General features: G+C 42.9%; 1 protein-coding gene across 9 annotated transcripts in view; it reads left to right on the top strand.

The window, feature by feature from the left end:
- adamts17 (ADAM metallopeptidase with thrombospondin type 1 motif, 17) overlaps window positions 1–26,340 on the top strand; it is a 626,422-nt gene that overhangs the window by 65,796 nt on the left and 534,286 nt on the right. For all 9 annotated transcript variants that reach the window (XR_006096576.1, XR_006096581.1, XM_042414307.1 and 6 more), the window contains exons 4-6: window positions 17,165–17,337; window positions 22,845–22,928; window positions 23,686–23,843. Coding sequence is in view for 7 of the 9 variants with exons in the window: in XM_042414307.1 (XP_042270241.1) it covers window positions 17,165–17,337; window positions 22,845–22,928; window positions 23,686–23,843 (415 nt within the window). In the remaining 2 variants the exon portion in view is untranslated. The remainder of the gene's footprint in view (window positions 1–17,164; window positions 17,338–22,844; window positions 22,929–23,685; window positions 23,844–26,340) is intronic.

The raw sequence follows: 26,340 nt of genomic DNA, 5'->3' as shown, positions 1-26,340 counted from the left end.
CCTAGAGATTCTGTCCATGAAAATCACAAACAGAATCGTTGACAAGGGACATCCCTGGCACCCAGTACTCACTGAGAACGAGTCTGATTTACTGCCAAGAATGTGGACACAGCTCTCACTGTGTGTTATATAAGGACTGAATGGCGTGCAGCAATGGCCCCGGTACAACATAATCACGCAGCACCGCCCACAAGGTGCCCTGAGGGACATGGCACATGTAGACTGGATGTGCAAACTCCCATGACCCCTCAAGTATCCTTGCAAAGGTTAAGAGCTGAGCTCTCAGGGCAAATCTCATTCACACCCACCACCTTGCCACTGAGGAGCTTTTTGAATACCTCAGAGACCTCTCCCAGGGATATGAGTGTGGCTTCCCCCGAATTGTCTAACTCTGCCTCTTCTACGAGGGCATGTTGGTCGGGTTTAGGAGATCCTCAAAGTGCCTGACAGTGTCCCCAGTAAAGGGAAGCAGTTCTCCACCCCTGCTGAAAACATCCGGGGCTAAGCCCTGCTTCCCCTTCCTGAGTTGCCAGAGGGTTTGCTGGAACTTATTTGAAGCCAACCAAAAGTCCTTTCTCTATGGCCTCCCAAACTCCTCCCACATCCGGGTTTTTGCTTCAGCAACCATCTCAGCTGCCGTCCTTTTGGCCCTTGTGTACCCATCTGCTGCTTCAGGAGATCATATGCCTGAAATGCCATTTCATTGAGGTACATGAATCGTTCTTGGTCTGGAGGCTCACCTGGGACCCTACCAGGGGTTACTGCCCCCCAACAACTCAGCTCCCAGGGTCACAGGGACACTCAAACCACTCCACCACAATAAGGTGACGATTCTCGGATGGGGAATGAATATGTTTTATATAATTTTGTTACTTTCTGACCAGGGTTCGCATCATGCTTTGGGTGATGTAAACAGAAAGTAGAATGTTGCCATGGAGTTAGTGATTAACTATTTAGCTTTTATTTCTTTACATTTTGGTGAATATACACCATGAAAAGTCACACTTTGTTCACTACTTGCTGTTCCTTTTTGCACTGTAACCACTGACGTACAGACAACAGTCACCTGGACTCCAGGAACATCAGTCACTTGATAACAGGTGGTTGGACATACACATATAGTTGGAGATGGTAACTTTTGTCTCTGTTCAGAGATGGTCTCTGGTGTCAGATGTGAATGTATCCTTGATCGTTCTCTGGTCGTCCACTGACTCCTGGTTGATGACCTTTGACCTCATCTCAGCAAATGCTGTTTTGGTCTAGTGTTAACAGTCTGTTTCTGGTGTTCATTCAGTCTCTTGTCCAGGGTCCTTGCTGTTTTACTGATGTGGTGTTCTCCACAGCTGTCACATATGATGTAACATTACTTCCATAGATCAGACAACGACACTGTCAATATCGGGAAATGCAGGGGAGGAAAATCAAACAGAAACAAAGAGCATCTGTCTCCACACTAAATCATCTGTTGAGTGATGGTCTTATTTCTGCTTTAGAACATAACCACTGTGAAAGAATCAGAAAATAATGTTTTATTTCTATCATTCACTGCTTTGTTCTCTCTTTTGCCTGGCCTCTTTTGATCACTCTCTAGCTCGCTCAACTACCACCACACTCTCTCTCTCTTTGGCTTGTGCTCTCAGCTCACTCACACTCTCTCTCTTTTTTAAAGCAAGTCAGAAAGGCAACAACAACTGATCTAACTTTACTTTTAATGATAACAAACAAAGAGAAATGTCTTCCCTTCGTCCTAAAGTGGTCCTAAATCGATTCGTGAGTACTTCCTTGTTTTGTGAATGAAGTGGTACATAAGTTGAAGCAGCCACACTGTAAATGTTTGACCAATCAGTAACGCTTAGTCCTGCAAAACCTTCCCCTAAAGATCCTGTACTTTTGGAAAGTACTACTCCCCCAAGCAGGGACTTAGAGGGTTAAACAAGCTCCCTGGAACTTCATTTAGACCCTGGTTCCTCCAGTGGAAACACAGTTCCTCAAAAGGTTCTTAGTCCCTGGGGAAAGTTGTGGTGGAAACGTGGCTAAGGTGATTCTTAATAGTGTTAATATCAGCTCTCATATAATAACAAACCAATTTATCAATGTAACCACGAGGAAGCCTAGAGCAGAGATGGAGTTAACAGTGTCTGTGGGAAAAAAGTTGAAGGAATGCTCAAAGAGGATATACAGTAGGTTGGACTGGTTAACGAATTGGGGATCTTGATGATCAGTGAATGGGAACTGATGAGTGGTGACAGAAAAGGTGACAGAATATGGATTTGAAGGCCATATTCCAGCTTGTATTATATACAGGATCTCATGACTGCACTAACAATAAGAGGCACAGATGACAATCGCTGCTTCATTTGAATGGGGGTAGTGCATATAGGCTGTGAGTGTTTTGGCTGCAGTGGTGCCGCACCGTCCTGCGGCAAGAAAGTTGATCCAGTGTCAGCTTCTGGAGAACTGCGCAACCCATCACATCATGCTGCAGTGGCCAATCACAGCCAGCAATCAGACTGATCAGAGCTGCACAACCCTGCCATGAGGGAGTACAAAGACATTACTAGGAGAAGGGGAGGACATTTCTCTTCATTTGATAATGTTTAATGTAAAGTCAGGTTTTGCTGTCGGCTTCCCGTTTCATTTTTAAAAAGACCAGAGTAAGAGAAAGAGAGCTGAGAGCACCAGTGAGCTAGAGAGAGATAGAGAGAGAGAAAGAGAGAGCAGCTGTGGTTGAGCGAGCTAGAGAGTGAATGAAGAGAGGGAGCGTTGGTAGGAAGCCAGTGAATCAGATCAATAAAATGTTATTTTCGGATTGTTTGTTTGTTGTTCTAGAGCACAAACGCCCACATCTCCACACAACAATCCCACTCAGCCCTTATTTGGTCTGAATATGGCCTAAGGAATTTCAAAATTTTGGCTCAGTTAAACTTTTCAGATACCATGAAGCATGGGCTTCACTGGGTTTGAGTTTCTCCTTCACAGAAATATCAGTTGTGGCAAAAGAATACAATTTGGCCTTCACTTGCAGCTCCTGTGAAAGAAAATTGAATAGTCGGTTATAATTTTATAAATGTTTTGTATATATGTTACAAATGTTTTTAAACTAAGTCGTCAATGTTTGTTATCAACTGAATGTGATGTAATGTCATTGTCATTTTGGGGATACATGTTGGAGAAAAAATCCTACTCCTAGGCTAGTTGAACTCTTTAACCTGTTTCTATGTGAAGGCTGCTTGCTGACCTCTGGGGTTAGCTAGAGATATCTTTGTCTTAAGCCTACTGTTTTAGAGACTGTGTGGATCATGAGGTGCCTAGACAAGCTAAAGTTGAAGGATGTCCATGTTTGAAGGTATTGATTGACCATGAGGTCTGTTAGATCGTATGACCATACTTGTTTGTAAGAAGGTGTAACAGTTTGTGGAAGTGTCCATTTTGGGACCAGACTGTTTTAGCTTTGCTTCTGAAGAGGTATAAAGCTGTTTAGTTTGGGTTCACAATCTTTAGAGAAAGGGCTGGCTTTAGGGAAAGGGCCAGCTGAACAACATGCTTTCTCTCCAAAAATACAAGATGATTGTATTTTTGTTTGTGTTTGGACATTTGTATAATTGCTACTGATGGTGTGATGGATTGTACAGTGTCTACAACTGCTTCAACAAGTAACAATATTTAATATTTTCTTTAAGTCTCTGTGTGGTTCTCTGTGTGTAGTTCTTACTGTGGTGGCTGATTGTATTGTTTCCGATAATGAAATTCCTGCTTCATGAATGGGAGATGAGACTGTCACCCAGTCAAGGGGAAAAGCCCATTGGAATTTAAAGCAAGAGAGGAGAACAGACAGCCGCTTCCTTCATGGCTGGAGATTAAGTCAAGAGCACCTTGCCTTCACTCTCTGTGGGCCTGAGGAGATACACTGTGAGGGACAGATCACAAGGGTCACTATCATGGTTTCCTCTGAAAAACCATGCGGGCAGTTTTCAGGAACAAATTTACTCTGTCATGTAGTTACACTATTTGAAGCTTTTCATTTAAACTGCAATAAAAATAAATACTGTTTTACAATGCTGCTCACCATATGATTAAATGTTCGAAGAAAAGAAAAAAACATGATTCTGTGTTCTGAACTCATAATCTATCAAGAACAGTGAAGACACACAGAACAAGCGTTCTGTGTGTTTGCCAGGAGCCCTCTCGTACATTGCATTCTTATCTAGCTTTCAAGCCCCATTTTGTTACACTTTTAGACCCTGGCTTTCTTACCCTGGCTGTTGTACCTTTAAGTTTTTTAACAAAGTTGAAAGTTTTTACAATTCATTCACTCGGATCTTTAGCTGTACGCTCACCGGTCTGGATATCCAGTTGAGGTTAGCACTAACGGTTTGCTTTTAGCCTCGGGACCTAGCTATCACAATTGGGGACTGCAGATGCTGGGTCAAGACGAGCCACAATCTGCAAAAGGAAGACTAACAACAGCAGCAGGTCCACTTGTTGGACCCGTGCCGGTAAGTTCTGCTGATTGCCGCTTGATGTCTTATCTGTGGATCACCTCTGCTAATACCACACCAACACTGCGGGCTCCGGGTTGGAGTCCCTGCATGTAAGTGCCCGCTTCCCCTCTGTCAGCGGCTGCTACTATCCACAACTAGTCGCTGAACTGCTAAACTCTGAAGCACCTTTAACCCTGTACTGGCCCCTTTTTATTTCTGTTCCCCAGCCACCACGTCTACTATCTATGGCTCCACTTACCTCCCCATCTGGCTGTGTCAGCTGCACCCATCTGGCCAATAAGGTCGCAGAGCTGGAAGGTAGAATATCGACGCTGTACCATATCCAGGACACTGAGACGCTTATGGACACCATCATCTCGGTCCAGCACAATCCGTCACACCTGGTGCCCGACGGCCTGTGGATGCTGCTCCCTGCCCTGCTGTCGTTGCCGCTGTGGCTGCCTCTCCTCCAGTGCCTGATGTCACAGCTCGCTATACAGGTGCTGATATTCCTCCTTCGGTTACCGTCCTAGATGATTCCTGGACACGGCTCGGGGCTAAACCTAAAGCCCTGGTCAGCTCCACACCATCCCATCATGAGTCCTGGTCCCTGGTTGGTGCTCGTAGCAGGAAAGAGAGGCGCTCCTCTCGTGTCCCTCCTCACCATAACATCCAGTTAGAGAACAAATATGACATCCTCGACCTACATGATTTCCCCTCGCTGGCAGCCGCATCCCAGTCACCACGTCCTCCATCTCCCCTATCATCCCGTGGATCCCACAGCTCTGCGAATCATCGGATATCTCCACCACCCATACCTGAGCACACTGCTCCCATCAGGGCTCACCGCTCTGTACCGCACTTTACACCAGTGCCGCAGCAGGCTCCTGCCCGCTTCTCTGTCCAGTCTTCTCCATCCACACCATCTCTCCGGATGAAGTCTCCTCCGTTGGCCACCCCTCCATCCACGTTCAGTACAAGTTTTCCAAATAAGACTAAGTTGGCGATCCCAATGGGCAGAGTGGAAACTGAACGTGCGGGGTCTAGCCCTGTGATCACACATTCAACATCGCCTTGCCCCCTCTTCGCCCCGACTACGCTGATAGGCGGGGGCTCCATAATCAGGAACAGTCGTTTCTTCAGCGCAGCAACACACTGTTTTCCCGGAGCCGCAGTCCCCGACATCCTGCTAGCTCCCGTATTTGCTGCGCCCTCGCCCACCTCTGTTCAGAGAATAATAGTCCATGTAGGGTGTAATGACACACACAAATTGGATGGCACAAAACTATCTTCAGTTAAATGCTAGTAAGACAGAAGTGGTTTTATTTGGTCCCTCCGACTCCAGCGGGGGTATAGCTAATCTCTTAAGGCCCCTGGCCCCTTACCTTCATTCTCATGCCAGAAATCTCGGTGTTATTTTTGATTCGGCTCTAAAATTTGATAAAAAAATTAATTCTGTTGTCAAAGGTTGTTATTTCCACCTACAAAACATTGCCAAATTGAAACCACTCCTCTCATTCAACGACTTGAAGACTGTCACAAATGCTCTGATTTCCTCCGGTCTGGACTACTGCAATGCCCTTTATTTGGGTGTTGGCCAGTCATCCCTGTCTCGCTTGCAACTAGGGCAGAATGCTGCTAATAACTGGCACAAGGAGGAGAGACAGCATCACACCTATACTGGCCTCCCTGCATTGGTTACCAGTAAAGTATAGGACTGAGTTTAAGGTACTTTTATTTGTTTTTAAGGCTCTACATGGCCTGGTGCCCCAGTACATCTCGGAGCTCATCTGCCCCCTTCACAACACCAGATCTCTTAGATCCTCTGGCTAACTGTTACTCACTGTCCCTCGATTGCAGCTAAGGGATAAGGGTGACCGTGCATTTGCTGTAGCTGCCCCAAAACTTTTGAACAGCTTACCTTTTGGAACTAAGTGTTCCCCTTCTCTAGACACGTTTAAGGCCAAACTAAAGACTCACTTGGCCCTATTGGATCTGTAGGAATTATTATTATTAGGGCCCGAGCACCGAACGGTGCAAAGGCCCTATTGGATCTGTAGGAATTATTATTATTATTAGGGCCCGGGCACCGAATGGTGCGAAGGCCCTATTGGATCTGTAGGAATTATTAGGGCCCGAGCGCTGACAAGCGCAAAGCCCTCTTGTTTACAAAGGAATTATTATTAGGGCCCGAGCACTGACCAGTGCGAAGCCCTCTTGTATCCAAAGGAATTATTATCAGGGCCCAAGCGCTGACCAGCACGAAGCCCTCTTGTATCCAAAGGAATTATTATTAGGGCCCGAGCGCTGACCAGCGCGAAGCCCTCTTGTATCCAAAGGAATTGTTAGGGCCCGAGCGCTGACCAGCACGAAGCCCTCTTGTATCCAAAGGAATTATTATTATTAGGGCCCGAGCGCTGACCAGCACAAAGCCCTCTTGTATCCAAAGGGAATTAGGGCCTCCACATGGTCTGATCTTTTCCAAATTTCATATACTTGTTAAGAGTCCCGATCTGAACACATTTTCAGGCCCATATTTAGTGACAGTCATAGCGCCACCTACTGGCAACAGGAAGTGTCATGCGTCATACTATGTCCAATTACTCCTAGGAAATTTGGCTGATGCCCCTGAAATTGACTGAGCTAAGATGTAAGACCTTGGTGATGCTACATTGGGCAGGTCATGACCCATATCAAAACGCCGTTGCCATGGCGACACATCCTTGTCCCTAAAATACAGCATTGTATTTTAGGGACAAGGGATGGGTCTACAGTCATGAAACTTGGCACACATGTCTGGAGTGACACCAGTTAAAATCCTGGATAGGTTATTTGCATAGACGTGACAATATGGCTCAACAGCGCCCCCTTGAAATATTCAAAATTGTAGCCCCGCCTTCCAGATTAACATAGAAAATTGAAATTCACAAGGCATATGTATCATGTCAAGACGCACAAAAAAGCCTCTTGGAGCCATATTGTAAGTCCTACAAGAAGTCGGCCATTTTGAAAAAACTGATTTTTGACCATTTCGCATACCTTGTATTTTAATGAACTCCTCCTACAGAATTCATTGTAACGACTTCAAAATCAGTGTGTGTCATCTACACTAGAGTAAGCTATCCAAAGATTTAGCTAGCGATGAAGGGTGTGGCCGTGGTGTGGCGTTGAGTTTTTATTTCGCCATGACAGACAAAATTGCTATAATTTTAGTGTAAATGTTTGAGGCTACATTAAACTTTACACGTTTGATAAGACTCCCAGGGTGAACACGTCTAAATACCAATATTCAGTCAGTGATGCAAACTGGCTCCATTGCGCCCCCTAAGACACTTCAATGCAGAAGCCCCTGCAGCAGGCAGAATAGGTGATTGAGGATGTGACGTTAATCTCCCCTTGCACTGTTTGAAAACAGCCCAGGTCTGGGGACATCTATATGCCCGTGACAGAAGCCCTTCACCAGTGCCGTGCCCTAACATGCGCATGGACACGAGGGCCCGATCATCACTGCTTGCAGCTTTAATTAGGGCCTGAGCCCAAAGGGCGAAGACCCTATTGTTTTTCGTGTGTTTGTTTCTTTCTTATTAGGGCCTGAGCCCAAAGGGCGAAGACCCTATTGTTTTTCGTGTGTTTCTTTCTTTCTTATTATTCTTTATTAATACGCCACTTCAATCCTTAATTTGACCCCCTAAACATGCTCAAAAACTCACCAAATTTGGCACGCACATCAGGTCTGGTGAAACATTTGATAAAATGTAAAAATTAACCCCCGAAGTACCAAAATGTGCTCGAGAGCGCCACCTATGTATCTGAAACGGCCGCCATGGCCCGTAGGAATGTCGTAGAGAGATCGAACCAAAACTCAATTATTCGTCTCATCAAGACCTACAAATCATATGCTGACACCCCTGACCTAAATCCAACAGGAAGTCCGCAATCTCAATTTCAAAGTATGATTTTTGGCCAATTTTGGACCTTGAATAAACGCTATCTCCTCCTAGGGCGTTAATGGTATCGGCTTCAAACTTTAATACATGACTTATCACACTGTGTTGAGCAAAAGTTATTAAAAACTTTGTAATTACTCGAACGGTTTAGATTTAGTAAGCCCTGAAAGTTGGAGTGCGACATTACACTTTACAATGTAAACCAATTGGGAGGCAATCTCTGGGCATGAACTTTGTGCCAAACTGGGGCATCTGGCGTCTAAATTATAAGTCCGACCACTTTCAAACCTGTATCAATGGATTCGCAACGAAAATTCCTACAAAAAATGTGATTTTTATGTAGGATTTGGCCAAAGTTATGGGATTTATGAGGATATTTCACAAGAAGAGTACAGTGACGTCCTTCTCTCCAGCTGAGAGGGAGAGCGAAAGAATGGCAGGGGGGGATGGGTAAAGTAAACATCTAGTGCCTGTGACAAAAGCCCTTGGACTGTGCCACACTCCACTTACTTAGTGTTTCTACACATCTGACAGCAGTGTTCAATCCTTACTTTTTTTCAAGGAGTACATGTGCTCTTAAATGAAAGAAATTAGGAGCATACATATAACTTTAGGAGCACACTGAAAAATGTTCAAGTAACAGTTTCGTAAAGAAAACAATTCATTACATACATATTTACAATTTATCACATACATATTTAAACTCTGTGTGTGTGTGTGTATGTAAATCACAATTTTCTGTTTTTAGGAGTGCGTGATTATGGTAAAAATCATAATCACAATAATTTTTGTTCAATATTGAGATCATGATTATTCAACATGATCACTTTTTGACTGTAATTTTTGCCAATTGCTGATGTTCATATGTGCACATATTTTTCCCTCTTGGCTGAGGAGACTATTACACATATAATCATATATTGTACTAATGTTCAAGAAAAACTATATGAGGGAAGAACTCAGGAAGGCTGGAGTTCCGGAGCTCCGTATTCAAACTGTAATGGACCTGCCATGAGGGTGGAGCAAACTCCATTTCCAAGGATGCTTTGCGATTTTCACACCTCAGCAGGGAACAGTCAACATCGGTCCCTCATTGGCGGAGACGCTCCTGCACGGCAGAGCGTCCTGATGACGCAGCCATGACATCACCACCCCTTTATAACCGAGCACACCCAAAATACACGTCTTTCCCATATCACCGAGCTAGGGGTAACTCCTGTTCCCCTGTGAGTTAGCTTGACTACCCCACGAACATGTTTTCCCCTCATCGAAGACTCCCCTCGTCGGATGAGACGAGACTTTGCCTGTGTTCACCCGAACACATTCCTGGATCCGAGAGAGACCGCTGCTGCAACCAGCGTCCTCAAATTCCCCAGAGAAAGAAGAAATAAAGTTACTTCAGAATAACGTGGAACGGCTCTGCCCTGCTCGTCTTCGCCGAGTCGACTCTGCTGTTCTCTCCGCCACTCCACTCAGAGCCAGCTGCCATGATTTTCGCCGACCGTGCGACAACGGCACCATCTGCCTCCGAGCCAAGAACAAAGTTGGACATTAAGACGGACTACACACACACACACCCTGCTCGCTTTCTGAAGCGACCAAGTAAGAGGCATAAGTCTGGGCATAGGCAGTGTTAGTTGTGTGTTCTTTTCAGCATCAGTTGCTGTTGTTTAGCATTTAGCTTTTTAGCTTTATTGCTATTGTTCTTGTTGTGTGAGTTGACGGACCGCCGAGTCCATTTTTCTCTGCTTTAGTCTGAGGAGTATTTTAAGTTTGCTGCCTGTTAGTTGTGTTCACCACGCTAGACTATTTTGTGTTTGTCCCGCTCAGGACTACTGCTGTGTTTGTGCTACCGTGAGTGAGAAAGTAAATTGATTTGTCGATCAGAAACCAGACAACGTGCGTTACAGAGTGCCGTCCGTACGTGCGCTCTCTGTGGACAAAAGAGCCGCTTCTCTACCTCTCACAATCGCTTTCCCTCCTCCCTCTCTTGCGACTAACACCACACTCACGCGCGCACAGATGCACGCACCGACATCGTTTTGCACATCTGATGGTCAGATAACATCGGACAAAGCTTTGCGTTGTTTCCTTATCCGCCATCAGACACGTGTGTTTTTCACGGAATTGGATGAGAGCAAGACGCCGACCACCAGGCGGCGCAATCTTGTTTTTGTCTAGCGAAGACACCGCCGTACTTCTGCCATTTGGGTCTCGCATGACATGACTTACTCCCACAGTCACGTTCGCGTCGCAGACCGACGACGTCATCACGTCAGGCCCCGTCACCATCTTGTCTCGCGCGCGCGCACACACACACACACCCACATACATACACACACACACACACACACACACACACATACATGCATTCTCCTGCAAGTGTCCAACCCTGTGCAAAGCTGTTTGTGTTTTGTTTGGTAGAATTAGATTGAATAGCTATTTATTGAATGAAGGATTTGTTAACTTTGTTAATTTTGCTAAGTTGAATAAACACTGTTATATCTTTAAAGAGAAGTTCTTTTGTCATTATTGTGTAACATATTATGAAAAGTGGCTGATTGAAGGAGTCAGAGCTCGAATTCAACCCTTCTTTGTTCACCCTTGAATATTTATCTCTCAGATATTAACATTCTAGGTGAACTCCCATTTATGAGATTACCTTGTTCGGTTATTGGTCCCGGTTTCCAGGTGGTGCTTCGTATTTGTTAGTTCATATTAATAATTCTATTAGTTGTTATAATTAATTATTTTTGATAATTGATAATTATAGCAAATAATCAACTGTGTTCCTGACAGATCCTACAGTTGGTGCCTGAATTATTGATTAAGGTTAACAATATTTTGATTTCATAATTCTTAATTGTCTGTGAACAAAGGGGTGGGCTCACAGAGAGACACTGGTTAGTATTGTGTGTCAAAAGACTCTCACACTGATCATCTCCAAACGTTTTCTTGGTTCCCAGAAGCTTAGCTGACTGCGCCGCGGCCCGATGTGCGCAAGGGCACGAAGGCCCGTTCAACGCTGCTTGCAGCTTTAATTAGGGCCCTAAGCTATGCCCCCAAAGGGCAAAGACCCTATTGTTTTTCGTGTGTTTGTGTCTTTATTATTAGGGCCTGAGCCCAAAGGGCGAAGACCCTATTGTTTTTCGTGTGTTTCTTTCTTTCTTATTATTATTCTTTATTATTACGCCACTTTAACTCTAAATTTGACCCCCTAAACATGCTCAAAAACTCACCAAATTTGGCACGCACATCAGGTCTGGTGAAACATTTGATAAAATGTAAAAATTAACCCCCAAAGTGCCAAAATGTGCTCGAGAGCGCCACCTGTGTATCTAAAACGGTCGCCACGGCCCGTAGGAATGTCATAGAGAGATCGAACCTAAATTTAATTATTCGTCTCATCAAGACCTACAAATCATATGCTGACACCCCTGACCTAAATCCAACAGGAAGTCCGCAATCTCAATTTCAAAATACAATTTTTTGCCAATTTTGGACCTTGAATAAACGCTATCTCCTCCTAGGGCGTTAATGGTATCGGCTTCAAACTTTAATACATGACTTATCACACTGTGTTGAGCAAAAGTTATTAAAAACTTTGTAATAACTTGAACGGTTTAGATTTAGTAAGCCCTGAAATTTGGAGTGCGACATTACACCTTACAATGTTAACCAATGGGGAGGCAATCTCTGGGCATGGACTTTGTGCCAAACTGGGGCATCTGGCGTCTAAATTATAAGTCTGACCACTTTCATACCTGTATCAATGGATCCGCGACGAAAATTCCTACAAAAAAATGTGATTTTTATGTAGGATTTGGCCAAAGTTATGGGATTTATGAGGATATTTCACAAGAAGAGTACACTAATATCTTTCTCTGCAGGTGTGAGGGAGAGAGAGAGAATGGGAGGGGGGGGATGGGTAAAGTAAACATCTACTGCCTGTGACAGAAGCCCTTGGACTGGCCACACTCCACTTACTTAGTGCTTCTACACATCTGACAGCAGTGTTCAATCCTTACTTCTTTTCAAGGAGTACATGTGCTCCTAAATGAAAGAAATTAGGAGCATACATATAACTTTAGGAGCACACTGAAAAATGTTCAAGTAACAGTTTCGTAAAGAAAACAATTCATTACATACATATTTACAATTTATCACATACATATTTAAACTGTGTTTGTGTGTTTGTGTGTGTATGTAAATCACAATTAGCTGTTTTTAAGGGTTCCTTGATTATGGCAAAAATTATAATCACGATCATTTTTGTTCAATATTGATATCATGATTATTTAACATGATGACGTTTTGACTGTCATCTTCTCCAATTGCTGTTGTTCATATATGCACATATTTTTTCCCACTTGACTGAGGAGACTATTACACATGTAATCATATATTGTACTAATGATCAAGAAAGACTATAGCTTATATGAGGGAAAAACTCAGGAAGAGGGTGGCAGTAATGCACCTAATATGCTGGTTGCCAACCGTTGTTATAAACCAAAAAGGGAAGGGTAAAATATTTTTCCTCACAGAGTGGTACATCCTGTCAGCCGAGGGATTTCCTATCTGTGCAGCTGAACACAGTAGTTCTCTACGGACTGTTTTACCGTGATGGTCACGGTGTTTTTTCTGCAGGTTTCACTTCATTCAGCTGGCCCACAGACCCGCTGATTCTCTCCGCTTTAACCTTAATAACAAATCGGGACTCGGTGCTCCGTTTGGATCTAAACAGAGAGCCGGGATTAGCTGAGAGGCTAGCAGAGGCTAACTGGTTTTGCTTCTTTCGGTCATGCTGCAGTTAACGCACCGCTGCCCTAACAAGCGTCACCACTTCCTGTATCCGTCGTTTCAACTTTCAATCCCTCTAGAATTCATATACTTTTATGGTTGCAATTAGTAGTCGCGCAGTGTACGAGTATTTTTTTTCCACTTCGCACACATCTATTTTTAGCCAAGGACAAAGTTGAACATTAAGACGGACTACACACACACCCTGCTCGCTTTGTGAAGCGACCAAGTAAGAGGCATAAGTCTGGGCATAGGCAGTGTTAGTTGTGTGTTCTTTTCAGCATCAGTTGCTGTTGTTTAGCATTTAGCTTTTTAGCTTTATTGCTATTGTTCTTGTTGTATGAGTTGACGGACCGCCGAATCCATTTTTCTCTGCTTTACTCTGAGGAGTATTTTAAGTTTGCTGCCTGTTAGTTGTGTTCACCACGCTAGACTATTTTGTGTTTGTCCCGCTCGGGACTACTGCTGTGTTTGTGCCGCCGTGAGTGAGAAAGTAAACTGATTTGTCAATCAGAAACCAGACAACGTGCGTTACAGACTGCCGTCCGTACGTGCGCTCTCTGTGGAAAAAGAACCGCTTCTCTCCCTCTCACGATCGCTTTCCCTCCTCCCTCTCTTGCGACTAACACCACACTCACGCGCGCACAGATACACGCACCGACATCGTTTTGCACATCTGATGGTCAGATAACATCGGATAAAAGTGTCCAACCTGCAAGTGTCCAACCCTGTGCAAAGCTGTTTGTGTTTTGTTTGGTAGAATTAGATTTTAGAATAGCTATTTATTGAATGAAGCATTTGTTAACTTTGTTAATTTTGCTAAGTTTAATAAACACTGTTATATCTTTAAAGAGAAGTTCTTTTGTCATTATTGGTAACATATTGTGAAAAGTGGCTGATTGAAGGAGTCAGAGCTCGAATTCAACCCTTCTTTGTTCACCCTTGAATGTTTATCTCTCAGATATTAACATTCTAGGTGAACTCCCATTTATGAGATTACCTTGTTCGGTTATTAGTCCCAGTTTCCAGGTGGTGCTTCGTATTTGTTAGTTCATAGTAATAATTCTATTAAATGTTATAATCAGTTAATTATCATTGGTAATTGATATAGCAAATAATCAACTGTGTTCCTCACAGATCCAACAGTTGGTGCCCGAATTATTGATTAAGGTTAACAATATCTCGATTTCATAATTCATAATTATCTGTGATAATAACCAAATGCACCACTGCCCGTCCCAACATTGCCAACTGCTGTTATAAACCAAAAAGAGAAGAGTAAAATATTTTTCCAAACAGAGTGGTACATCCTGTCAGCCGCGGGATTTCCTATCTGTGCAGCTGAACACAGCAGCTCCTCTATGGACTGTTTCTCCATGATGGTCCCGGTGTTTCTCCCGCAGGTTTCACTTCACTCAGCTGGCCGACAGACCTGCTGGTTTTTCCCACTTTAACCTGAATAACTAACCGGGGCTTGGTGGTCCGGTTGCATCCAAACAGAGAGCCGGGGCTAGCTGAGAGCTGAGCGGAGGCTAACTGGTTGTGTTTCTTTCCGGTCATGCTGCAGCTTACGCTCCGCTAGCCTTATTAGCGTCACCACTTTCTGTATCCATTGTTTCAACTTTAAATCCCTCTAATGTTTCATATAGTGTTATGGTTGTAATTTGTAGTCGCACAGTGTGCAAGTAAATTATTTCTCCACTTCACACATATCTGTTTTTAGGGGCAAATGCGAGTGAAATACTCACACTGTAGAGCCCAGTGACAGTACACATTTCAATCAAACTTTGACCAGATCATGTGGGTTAAAGTGTTTACTTTTCTAAAAATAGACGATTAAGTGTAGGAAATGAATTTGTTTTACACACAAACTCATCAAGACTTCTCAATTTACTAATTAAAATTAAAAAGTGACCGGGCTCAAAACTTGCACAGTTTTGATGACACAGGTGTGAGCAACTCAGCCTTATATGACAAACATCATCTGATTCACATGAAATTTTCAAGGTGTGCTCTACAGTTGATATACAGCGACATGATGTTCACTTAATGGGTGTTTTCTAACACGATATAGTGGACTAAGGAAATGATATTTGACTCCTTCATGCAATGTTAGATAACAGTGAAAAACTAAAGTTACACGTAACAATTTAAATGTACGCCACATAGAAGTGCAATCAAACTGGTTGAATAGCACCCCCCACAAAATTGCAGCAAAGCAGCCCCAGCAGCAGGTAAGATAGTGGACAAAGGAAGTGATGTCTGAAAACAGCCTGGGTCTGAAGACATCTACATGCTCGTGACAGAAACCCCTCGACTGCGCCGCGGCCCAGCGTGCATAATTTATAGTCACACAGTGTGCGAGTAAAGTATTTCTCCACTTCACTTCAGCTTCAAACCATAATACATGACTTAACACACTGTGCTGAACAAAAGTTATTAAAAACTTTGTAATAACTCGAACAGTTTAGATATAATAAGCCCTGAAAGTTGTAGTGTCACATCCCACCTTACAATGTAAACCAATGGGGATGCAATCTCTGGGCATGGATTTTGTGTCAAACAAATGGTTCTGATGTCTAAACTATAAGTCTGACCACTTTGAAACCTGTATCAATGGATTCGTGACGAAATTTCCTACAAAAAAATGATATATGTAATGAGGATATTTCGCAAGAAGAGTGACATTCTCTTCTCCAGCTGAGAGGGAGAGAGAGAGAATGGGAGGGGGGGATGGGTAAAGCCAGACCTGTCAACCCAGGTCTGAAGACATCTATATGATGGTGACAGAAGCCCTTGGACTGCGCCACACTCCAGTTACTAAGTGTTTCTACACATCTGACAGCAGTGTTCAATCCTTACTTTTTTTTCAAGGAGTACATGTGCGAACTTCTCCTGGCCTGAACACGTGTACATGACAATATTCCATCAGTGATGCAAACTGGCTGAATAGCGCCCCCTACGAAATTTCAATGAAGCAGCCCCAGCAGCAGGCAAAACAGCAAACAAAGGAAGTGATGTTCACCCTCTTCTTTCATTATCTGAAAACAGCCCGGGTCTGAAGACATCTACATGCCCGTGACTGAAGCACTTCGACTGCGCCCGACACGACATATGCAAGGGCGCGAGGGCCCGATCATCGCTGCTTGCAGCTTTAATTATTATTATTATTACGACATTTTGATCATGAATAACTCGAATGCGCATATCCCAAAACTCACGAAAATTGGCATGCGCGTCAGTTCTGGTGAAAATTGCATACAAAATTGTGGACAATGGAAGTGATGTTTATCTTGTTCTTGCACTGTCTGAAAACGGCCCGGGTCTGAAGACAACTATATGCCTACTATAGAAGCCCTTCCAACTTGCGCAGAGGTGCAAGGGCCTGTTCATCATTGGTTGCAGCTTTAATTAGGGCCTGAACGCTGATCAGCGTGAAGCCCTCTTGTTTTGAGTTGGTCGACTGTCACAACATATCCGTTTTTACCAGCCTCTCTCTGTGTGTCTGTCATTCAGGGTGCGCATGAGAACGTGCTGCATGCCTTTGTAAGGCAATCACAGCTGAGTGCCCCCCTTTACTCTCACTGCCAGAAGGAGGAGACAAAAGTCCTGCACTCCAGTTTAAATTACATTTCTGAACAACAATCATAAATTAGCTAACAACACCTAAATCTGGCAACCCCGCAGAGATTTTATCATTAACCCTATGTGGAGTTAAAATGGCAAGATGTTTGAGATTGGTAAAAGTATTGGCAGGGATAATTCAGCAACACCTTGACATGTCCCCACCATCCATACCCAAATCTACGCCCATACATGCACACTAGTATGTGAAAAATCTACTGAGTCACAACAATGTGAATAGCTGTGTTACTTCTCACCTCCGGTGTAGTGTTTCTAATCTTGGTCTTCCTGTCTGCCTGCCCTTTGTGGCAGGGAAGAAGAAGGAGAAGAGGTCAAAAGTGGGTGAGGAGAGTCATCGGAAGAGGAGCGCCATTCGCCTGCATGAAGTATACACTGTGGAGACAGTGGTGGTGGCAGATTCTGACATGGTGCAGTACCACGGTGCTGAGGCAGCCCAGAGGTTCCTGCTGACTGTCATGAACATGGTAAGAATGCCAAACACAAATATAGTCTCTGAAATCATGTTTCTGACTCACCCCCTAACTGTTTATATTTTGTGTATAGAATCAATACCCTGTAAAGCATTCGATCGATAGACTAGCTCACTCACTTAAGTTAAATATCAGAGGCTTTTGTAGATATTAGATAGTTGCTGCTGGTGTGCTTTGTGTGGACCATGTAAATCTAAACTTTTTTCTTTTTTTAAATGAGTTTTTTTGTTCCTATGCTAATGCCTACTTATATAATTTTATATAATATATTATAAAGGGATGCAATGTTTTTAAAAAGTTTATTAGTAAAGTATCAATGTTGGGAAAAGTGACTTTCTCCTTGTTTTGTCACAATTTGAGCAATTGGGTCCAGTAAATGAAAACACATCTCAGAGCTGGATCAGTAAATTATTTCCATGCCTTTCATGTATGGGGCGGATCAGCAAGAAGTCGATGGCTCAGCTAGAGAAGGTCTCTCTCTGATGCTTGCTGTCTCACCCTCTCTCTGTATCAAGGCATTTTGGACCAGGTTGGCTGAATGTATAGAAAGAGATCATGCCTGAATCAAAACTTACATGATTAGTGAACAGTCTTATGATAGACCCCCGTCTAGAAACGCTATCTTCCATGGAACAACAAAGGTTGGGAATCCATGAGCTCCTCATTTCTCCTAGTGTGAGCACCAAAAGTCAAAGTCCAATCAGCCCTATTGTATTAGGGTGGAGGCAGACATTTCAGAGATAGATAACTGATAGCTGTGTTATATGTGTATTTACTGTACCTTAAACATTTTACCGCAACAAAAATAATACTGCCTTTAACAGAGTTCCAGAACAACTGAGTGTATGAATGCACATTAGTGCCTGCTGTTGTTGTAGCAACAAACAGCAACAATAGCAGGAACAGCTGGTGAAGGACAGCAGAAGGACGTCAACACGTGAGCATGGTTCATGGGGTTTCCTGCGGATGAGAAAGCACATAGAACTCCGAGGAAGAAGTCAAGTTAGTAACATGCATTAATGGTAAAAGAACACATACAGATGGAAAGGAGGAGAGAGGAGCTCAGTGCATCATTGGAAGTCCCCCGGCAGTCTTAGGCCTATAGCAGCATAACTAAGGGCTGGTCCAAGGCGAGCTTGGTCGGCCCTAATTATAAGCTTTATCAAAAAGGAAAGTTTTAAGCCTACTCTTAAACGTAGAGAGGGTGTCTGCCCTCCTGGACCGAATCTGGAGGATGGTTCCACAAGAGAGGAGCCTGATAGCTGAAGGCTCTGCCTCCCATTCTACTTTTAAAGACTGTAGGACTCACCAGTAAGCTGCATACTGGGAGCGCAGTGTTCTAGTGGGATAATACGGTACTATGAGCTCTTTAAGATATAATGGTGCCTGACCATTAAGGGCTTCGTATATGAGGAGAGGGATTTTAAATTCAATTCTTGATTTTACTGGAAGCGAATGCAGCGAAGCTAAGATGGGGGAAATGTGATCTCTTTTTCTAGTTTTAGTCAGTACACGTGCAGCTGCATTCTGGACCAGCTAGAGAGTCTTTGGAAACTTGTTAGGGCAGCCTGATAATAATGAGTTGCAATAATCTAGCCTAGAAGTAACAAATGCATGGACTATTTTTTCTGCATCTTGTTGAGACAGGATGTGCCAGATTTTTGCAATATTACATAAGTGAAAAAAGGCAGTGTTTGAAATTTGTTTTATGTGGGAGTTAAAGGACATATCCTGATCAAGAAGAACTCCCAGATTCCTTATGGTGGCGCTGGAGGCCAGGGTAATGCCATCTAGATTAGCCAAACACAATAACTTCAGTTTTATCTGAGGTTAGTAGCAGAAAATTGCAGGTCATCCAGGTCTTTATGTCCTTAAGGCATGCTTGGAGTCTAGTTAACTGATTGGCTTCATCTGGCTTCATTGATAAATAATAATAATAAAATAAATAATAATAAAATAATAATAATAATGTACATCATTCTACAATATATGACAACAGTGTAAAACTTATGCTGATAAATGGGATCTGTAAATGTGTTAAAATGCAAGAATAGTATAAACTAGAAAATTCTGCAATTTCTAGAGAAATTGCGTGGGGGAGCTGCAAACCTCCAGACGCAGCCACTGCCACTGCCGCCACTGCTGGCTGTCGCCACTGCCAGCTGCTGCCACTGCTGTTATTGCTACTGTTGCTGCAAATTTCTGCTTCAGCAGTTATTCAATATTTTGCACCGCCACCTACAGGTGAAATTGTATCAAATACCACACACTTATTCAGCATCCCTGTCTGTACAATTTTGCTGAATTTGGCCACCATGGAATATTGAATTTAAGAGATATAGAACTTAATAAGTTGTATGGTGGTGTTTCACTAATGGCCACAAGGTGGGGCTATTGGCGCCATGTTTCACTATGTCGTGCACACTGACATGGAAGACTTGTGCACCAAGTTTCATTTCACTGAAGACAACAGAACTGTAGAAATATCATGCTATAATATTACAGTAGCACCCCCTGTTGGTATAATTGTATCAAATTTTACATAATAGTGCACTGTCATTATATGTACAAGATTCTCAAATTTGGTGTTAGTCTGAATCAGCATTGATATAAATAAATATATATATATGCTTCGCAGCTTCCACACAATAAGCATAACCAGGCCAGAAGTCAACTGGTCAGAGGATATTTGTCATCATGGATGACGTGAGGTTCATATTGCAATTGGAAAATCACAAGAGTTTATGACACCACTAGTTCCATGATTGCCCTGGTCCCTGGCTTCCTCTTCAGGTAGAGGGGTGAATCTCTTCTCTCTGGCACTGCTGGAGCAAAATGATCCCCTACTGAAATACTCCCAGTGGTGTATGAGGCTGTGTGGAGGATGGAACAAAACCACATCACAGCCAGAGCATGATGCAGCGTGCCCGGTGGAATCAGGGCATCAGGAGTGTCTGACACTCTGAGGGAGGAGTTGAAAAGTTTGATGGCCACAGGCAGGAATGACTTCCTGTGGCACTTTATGGTGCAACTTTGTGGAAAGAATCTTGCGCTAAATGCACTTCAGTGCTTGACCAGCATGTCACGGAGTGGGTGGGAGACATTGTCCCAGATGACATGTAACTTGGACAGCATCCTCCTCTCTGACACTGCTGACAGTCTAGCTCCACCCCCACAATGTCACTGGCCTTGCAGATCAGTTTGTTGAGCCTGTTGGCATCTACTACCCTAAACCTGCTTCCCTAGCACACAACAGCAAACAGGGGAGCACTGGCCACCACAGACTCATAAAACATCCTCATCGTCGTCTGGCAGATCTTGAAAGACCTCAGCCTCCTCAGAATGTAGAGATGGCTCTGGCCCTTCTTGTAGAAGGCTTCAGTGTTCTTAGCCCAGTCCAGTTCATTGTTAGTGTACATTCCCAGGTGCTTGTAGTTCTCCATAATGTCCCCACTGACCCCCTGGATGGAAACATGGGTCACCGGTGCCTTGGTCCACCTCAGATCCACAACCAGCTCCTTTGTCTTTGCCACATTGAGCTGCAGATGGTTCTGCTCACACCGTGTGACAAAGTTTCCCACCACAGCCCTATATTGAGCCTCCTCACCCTTGCTGATACATCCAACTATAGCAGAGTCATCAGATAACTTCTGAAGATAGCAGGACTCTGTGTGGCAGTTGAAGTCCATGGTATAGAGGTTGAAGAGGAAGAGAGACAGGACTGTCCCCTGCAAGGCTCCAGTGTTAGCAACTGTTTGCTAACAAGTTCAACATAACTGTGGGCAGCTGTGGCTCAGAAAGTGGAGTGGATTGTCCATTAATCAGAAGATCAGCGGTTCGATTCCCAGCTCCCCCAGTCCACATGTCGATGTGTCTTTGGGCAAGATACTTAACCCCTAATTGCTCCTGATGGCTGTGCCATCAGTGTGAGAATGTGTGTGAATGATTAGATTTCTTCTGATGGGCACGTTGGGACCTTTGCATGGCAGTGTGTGAATGGGTGAATGTGATTCGTAGTGTAAAAGCGCTTTGAGTGGTTGGAAGACTAGAAAGGTGCTATACAAGTACAGTCCGTTTACCATTTACCATAACTTAAAAGCTGTTGATATGTCAGTGTTATGTTCTGCTGAAAACTAGTGGACAAAACATCAGTTAATGCAGGTTTGAGGAAGAAGTTGAAAGAGAAGGTATACAAGGCGATAAAACCATCAGCTGTTTGGTCCTCTTGAATGAAAATGTAAAAGTCAGAACTGTTCTCTCTATACTTGGGTCTGTTCAAGACAACCACATAGTTTAATGTGTCTAATCATCAGGTTTCTTGTTTCTTTTTGTTGTTTTTTTCTGTGAAAATGTATGTTTTTGGAGTAGGAGCAGACCTCTAGCCCAGGTTGGTGTTGTCAAATATGTTGTTTTTTCTAATCAAGAGTCCAAAACCCCAAATTCTGTTTGTAATAATGTAAAACAGTACAAAGCAGCAAATGGTAAATGGACTGTACTTGAATAGTGCCTTTCTAGTCTTCCGACCACTCAAAGTGCTTTTTACACTATGAATCACATTCACCCATTCATACGCTGAATGGGTACAGGGGTTACCATGCAAGGTCCCAACCTGCCCATTAGAGAAAGCTAACCATTCACACACATTCATGCACTGATGGCACAGCCATCAGGAGAAATTTGGGGTTAAGTGTCTTGCCCAAGGACACATCGGCATGTGGACTGGAGGAGCCGGGAATCGAACCGCCAATTTTCCGATTAGTGGACAACCCGCTCTACCTCCTGAGCCACAGCTGCCCTCACATTGGAGAAACCAGAACCAGAGAATGATTAGCATTTTTTCCATTCTTGCATGCTTCATTTCAGCACTACATTTGTTCCTGTGGTCTCCCAGTGTTAGACCAGTATGGCCATTATTTGGTATGTTAGGAGTGGCTTTGCAGGGCAGTGATATGATCTACTCAACTATTTTTCAGTCAAACACAACTATTTTTCTTATTTTACAGTCATTTTGAAAAATGCTCATTTAAGCTTAATTGACTTTGATGGTTATGTACAACCCAGTATGTCACACTGTATGCAGTGTGTGTGTGTGTGTGTGTGTGTGTGTGTGTGTGTGTGTGTGTGTGTGTGTGTGTGGGTGCGTGGGTGTGTGTGTGTGTGTGTGTGTGTGTGTGTGTGTGAGTGGGGTTTGGTGTGGGTGTGTGTGGCAGACACTGTGGCTTGCTTCACCACATCAGATTACCAGCTTTCCTGAGACAGAGGCCCAAAGTCAGAGGGAGGCATTTGTGTGAAACAAGAACTCTGAATTAGAGGCTTATATGTTTTACACTGACACTGAACAAAAATAAAATTGTGTCTGTGGTTTGTACATCAGATGTGATTTGAAAACTGAACCATAAACAGTCACATGATTCCTCTTTGCTCATTTGTCTTTCCTTTACACCTTCTCTCCCCTGCTGGTGAAATGTGCAGCACTGACAGTGTTGCTCCCTCTCTTGCAGGTCTACAACATGTTCCATCACCAGAGTTTGGGATTCAGGATCAATATTCGTGTCACCAAGCTGGTGTTGCTTCACAGTCGCCCTGTAAGCCTGACCTTTCACCTTCTTTGACCCCTCTCTAACTTCCTGTCAACCTTAACAACCTGACTGTCAGCAGATGCTGGCTTCCCTCTGTGTGTGTGTGTGTGTGTGTGTGTGTGTGTGTGTGTGTGTGTGTGTGTGTTGTGTGTGTGTGTGAGGAAGGTCATGCCCCTCAAGAAAGAGGTTCCTATTTTTTTTTAAATGTTCTGTCCTATGGAGACTCAAGTTATCAAATTTTAACTTAAAATATAAAGAAAACAATAGGTTAGCCATAGATAATCAAATATATGATAAAAACATTATACTGATACTGTACATATATTGGTATTACTGATGGCACTGGAAAATTGTTGATAATACAGTATATGTCCTACATTATCAAATAAATTCTGGAATTCAGATAATAGCCATGGACAGCACAAACAAAGGCTGAGTAAAATTTGGAGCACAGACTTCTTTGAGGGCAGGAACAATGGACCAGGAACTAAAATCTAAACTTCTTCTGGTTGAAACTGATATAAAGCTTCATACTGAGATATTCAAAAAGCACTTGTTTATATAGAAGTTTTTAGCACATGGCAACAGATACAATCATATAGGACACATAGATCATTTTAACATCTCATTGATCACTGTTTATTTTTTAATCTTTGAATAGTTCTGTGACTAATGTGAACAATGTGAATTTAAAGATTAAGGAGCAATTGTGACAAAGTACCAGGAGAGGATGGAGCTAATCTGCTCTGTATCTGTTCTCCAGGACAAGCTGAAGGTGGGCCATCATGGTGAAAGGTCTTTGGAGAGCTTCTGTCATTGGCTGTATCAAGAGTATGGGGGGCCGCGGTACCTTGGCACCAACCACATTCCTGGTGGAAGGGATGACATCCCACCAGTGGACACTGCTGTGCTGGTCACTAGGTATGTAGCCAACCCTACCTGAGATGAATAAATAGTACATGTATGAAATGTGATATCATTTATTTTGTTTAGTCAGCTTCATCCATCTTCTCTATGAAAAATATGACTGTCACTTTGTAAAGTTCCAATGAACTGAGAACGAACACAACCCACTTAACCTAATCCTAAACTATGTCATCACATTGATGTGTTTATTAGTGGTTCCTCCGCCTTCTTCTTACAGTAAGGTAAGACCACAACTGAGCTTTACAAACCTTTACTCAAGATTCCTCCATCTATGGTGTTGGATCTGAAATGCTTCTACACATTACTTTTAAGATGGTTTGGTGTTGTGATTAGATGTCTAACATGGCTTGGTTGTTTTCTCCATTTTGCATTTGCAAAGAGGTAAATTAACAAATATGAAATTTTTCACCACATCCAATTGGTGGTTTAAATTGTAAACAAAAAATGACTTTCCTAATGGAGAGTTTTGATTGGAAACAATCTGAACATATTCATGACATATGTCTGTTTATATATGCACTTGTTTGTGTGTTTGTCTGTTTGTTTGTTTTTTGACCTTGTATAGTGTTTAAGGAATTTTGGTATACATATTATGTGGTGTTAAGCCCCTACAGCCTGTGAAATAAAACTCTGCACCTCTACAGGGTCAAATAAGCATCAACCACAGGCTGTAAGATTAGGCACAGTACCATCATCAGGGCTATGTCCTCAGTCCCTTCCTTTACACCCTGTAAAGGAAGGGACATAAATGTAAACGACTATATTAACCCTTCACCCATCACCAGATATTACACATACTCTGATGATACTGCCATACTGGAACTACTCAATAACTCAGTTACAGCCTATCAACACTTCATTTCTTACTTCATAGAATGGTGGGCTGACAACTACTTCCAACTGAATGTGGAAAAAACAACTGGTCATTAAAACATTAAGGGAACTGCTGCATCAAACCAGACATTACAATAGAAACACATTAAATAGGGACACATGCAAACATTAGCCTGAGATAAAACAGCCAAGCAAATTAGTAACAAATCCATTCACAAACATACAAAGATTCAAAGGCATACTTATCAAAATATATCATCTTATATCATCAAAACATCAAATATATACATCTTAGTACATAAATTACAAGCAACAACACATCTCACTTTACTTGCTTACAAGCACACGATTGGTGGAAACTGCTATTATCTTTGGGCCTCCCTGCTGTTCTGTCTCTCCTCCCAGTGTTGCCCATTATTAAGTTTAACTGACAGAGTTTAAATGACATGAATGTTTATAACAAGGCCCTGTACCTCCCAGAGTTCATTTGCATGCACTCAGAGTTCAACACATTAGAGGGGTCAGATAAAATCCTGTTGGCCTGCCGAATAGGGGACTGCTCAAAGATGTCCTGGGGAGTGAGGGGTGTGGGTGTTCCATAATCTTCCCTGCCGTTTTAACCAGACTAAACATTTGAGCTTTAAATTTGACTGTCAGGTTTCCATACCAGCTGGTAATACCATAACATAAGATGGACTCTATAGTAGATCTATAAAAAATTAACACAATATCCCTGCAGACATGAAAATCTCTGAGTCTCTGAAGGAAATGGAGGTGCTGATGGATTCTCGCACACACACTTGCCACGTGTGTGACAGCTAAGCTCATGATGGACCCCTAAATATTTGTAAGAAGTGACTTGTCTAATGTCATGACCATGTGCAGCAACAGAGCTCCAGTCGCCAATTGATCTGGGATCTAACATAATTTTGTCAGTTTTATGTACAGTAATGTGCAAGTCATGCTCATCACACCAGTCCACGAACCTGTCCACTGCAGCTTTATAGCTGGCAATGTTGGAATGACTTGTGAGTAAACTGAGGATAATAGTGCCATCTGAGAATTTCACTACAAATTGATTAGGCTGGGAGCTGACACAATAATTTGTATACATACAGAGTAAACAAGAAGGGTGAGCTAACACATCCTTGGGGGGCCCTGTTGTGCTTCTTAGTATATCAGAAAGTGTTGTATTAATTTTCACTTGTTGTGGCCTATTTGATAAAAAAGAGTAATACCACTTAATCAAAAAAGGATTAACCTCCAACTGAACTATTTTTTTAAGCAGGGTATGTGGATGAATACTGTTAAAAGTAGAACTGAAATCACTAAAAAAGAAGTCTGGCATATGCAATAGGACTTTCTAAGTGCTTCAAGACAAGGTGCAGTATTGTGGCGCCATTTATGCTGCAATTTCTTATATAGGAAGATGATTGGTACTAAACTAGGGATGGCTCCACCTTTCTATGTAGTTCCTCTGTTATGATCCTCTGTAATGATTTCATAACATTGGAAGTAAAAGCCGCTGGCCTGTAATCATTATTTTCATGGGGACAAGACTTTTTGGGACCTCGAGTTATAATGGCTTTTCTCCAGAGCTCTGGCACTGTGTGTGTATCTATAGAGAACTGAAAGAGTTGATACTAGGCTGGTTTGA

Source organism: Thunnus maccoyii, chromosome 1, assembly GCF_910596095.1.
Source record: "Thunnus maccoyii chromosome 1, fThuMac1.1, whole genome shotgun sequence".
Taxonomy (NCBI): Eukaryota; Metazoa; Chordata; class Actinopteri; order Scombriformes; family Scombridae; genus Thunnus; species Thunnus maccoyii.
Note: the sequence above shows the minus strand (reverse complement) of the source record. Positions and strands in the feature narration are given on the sequence as shown.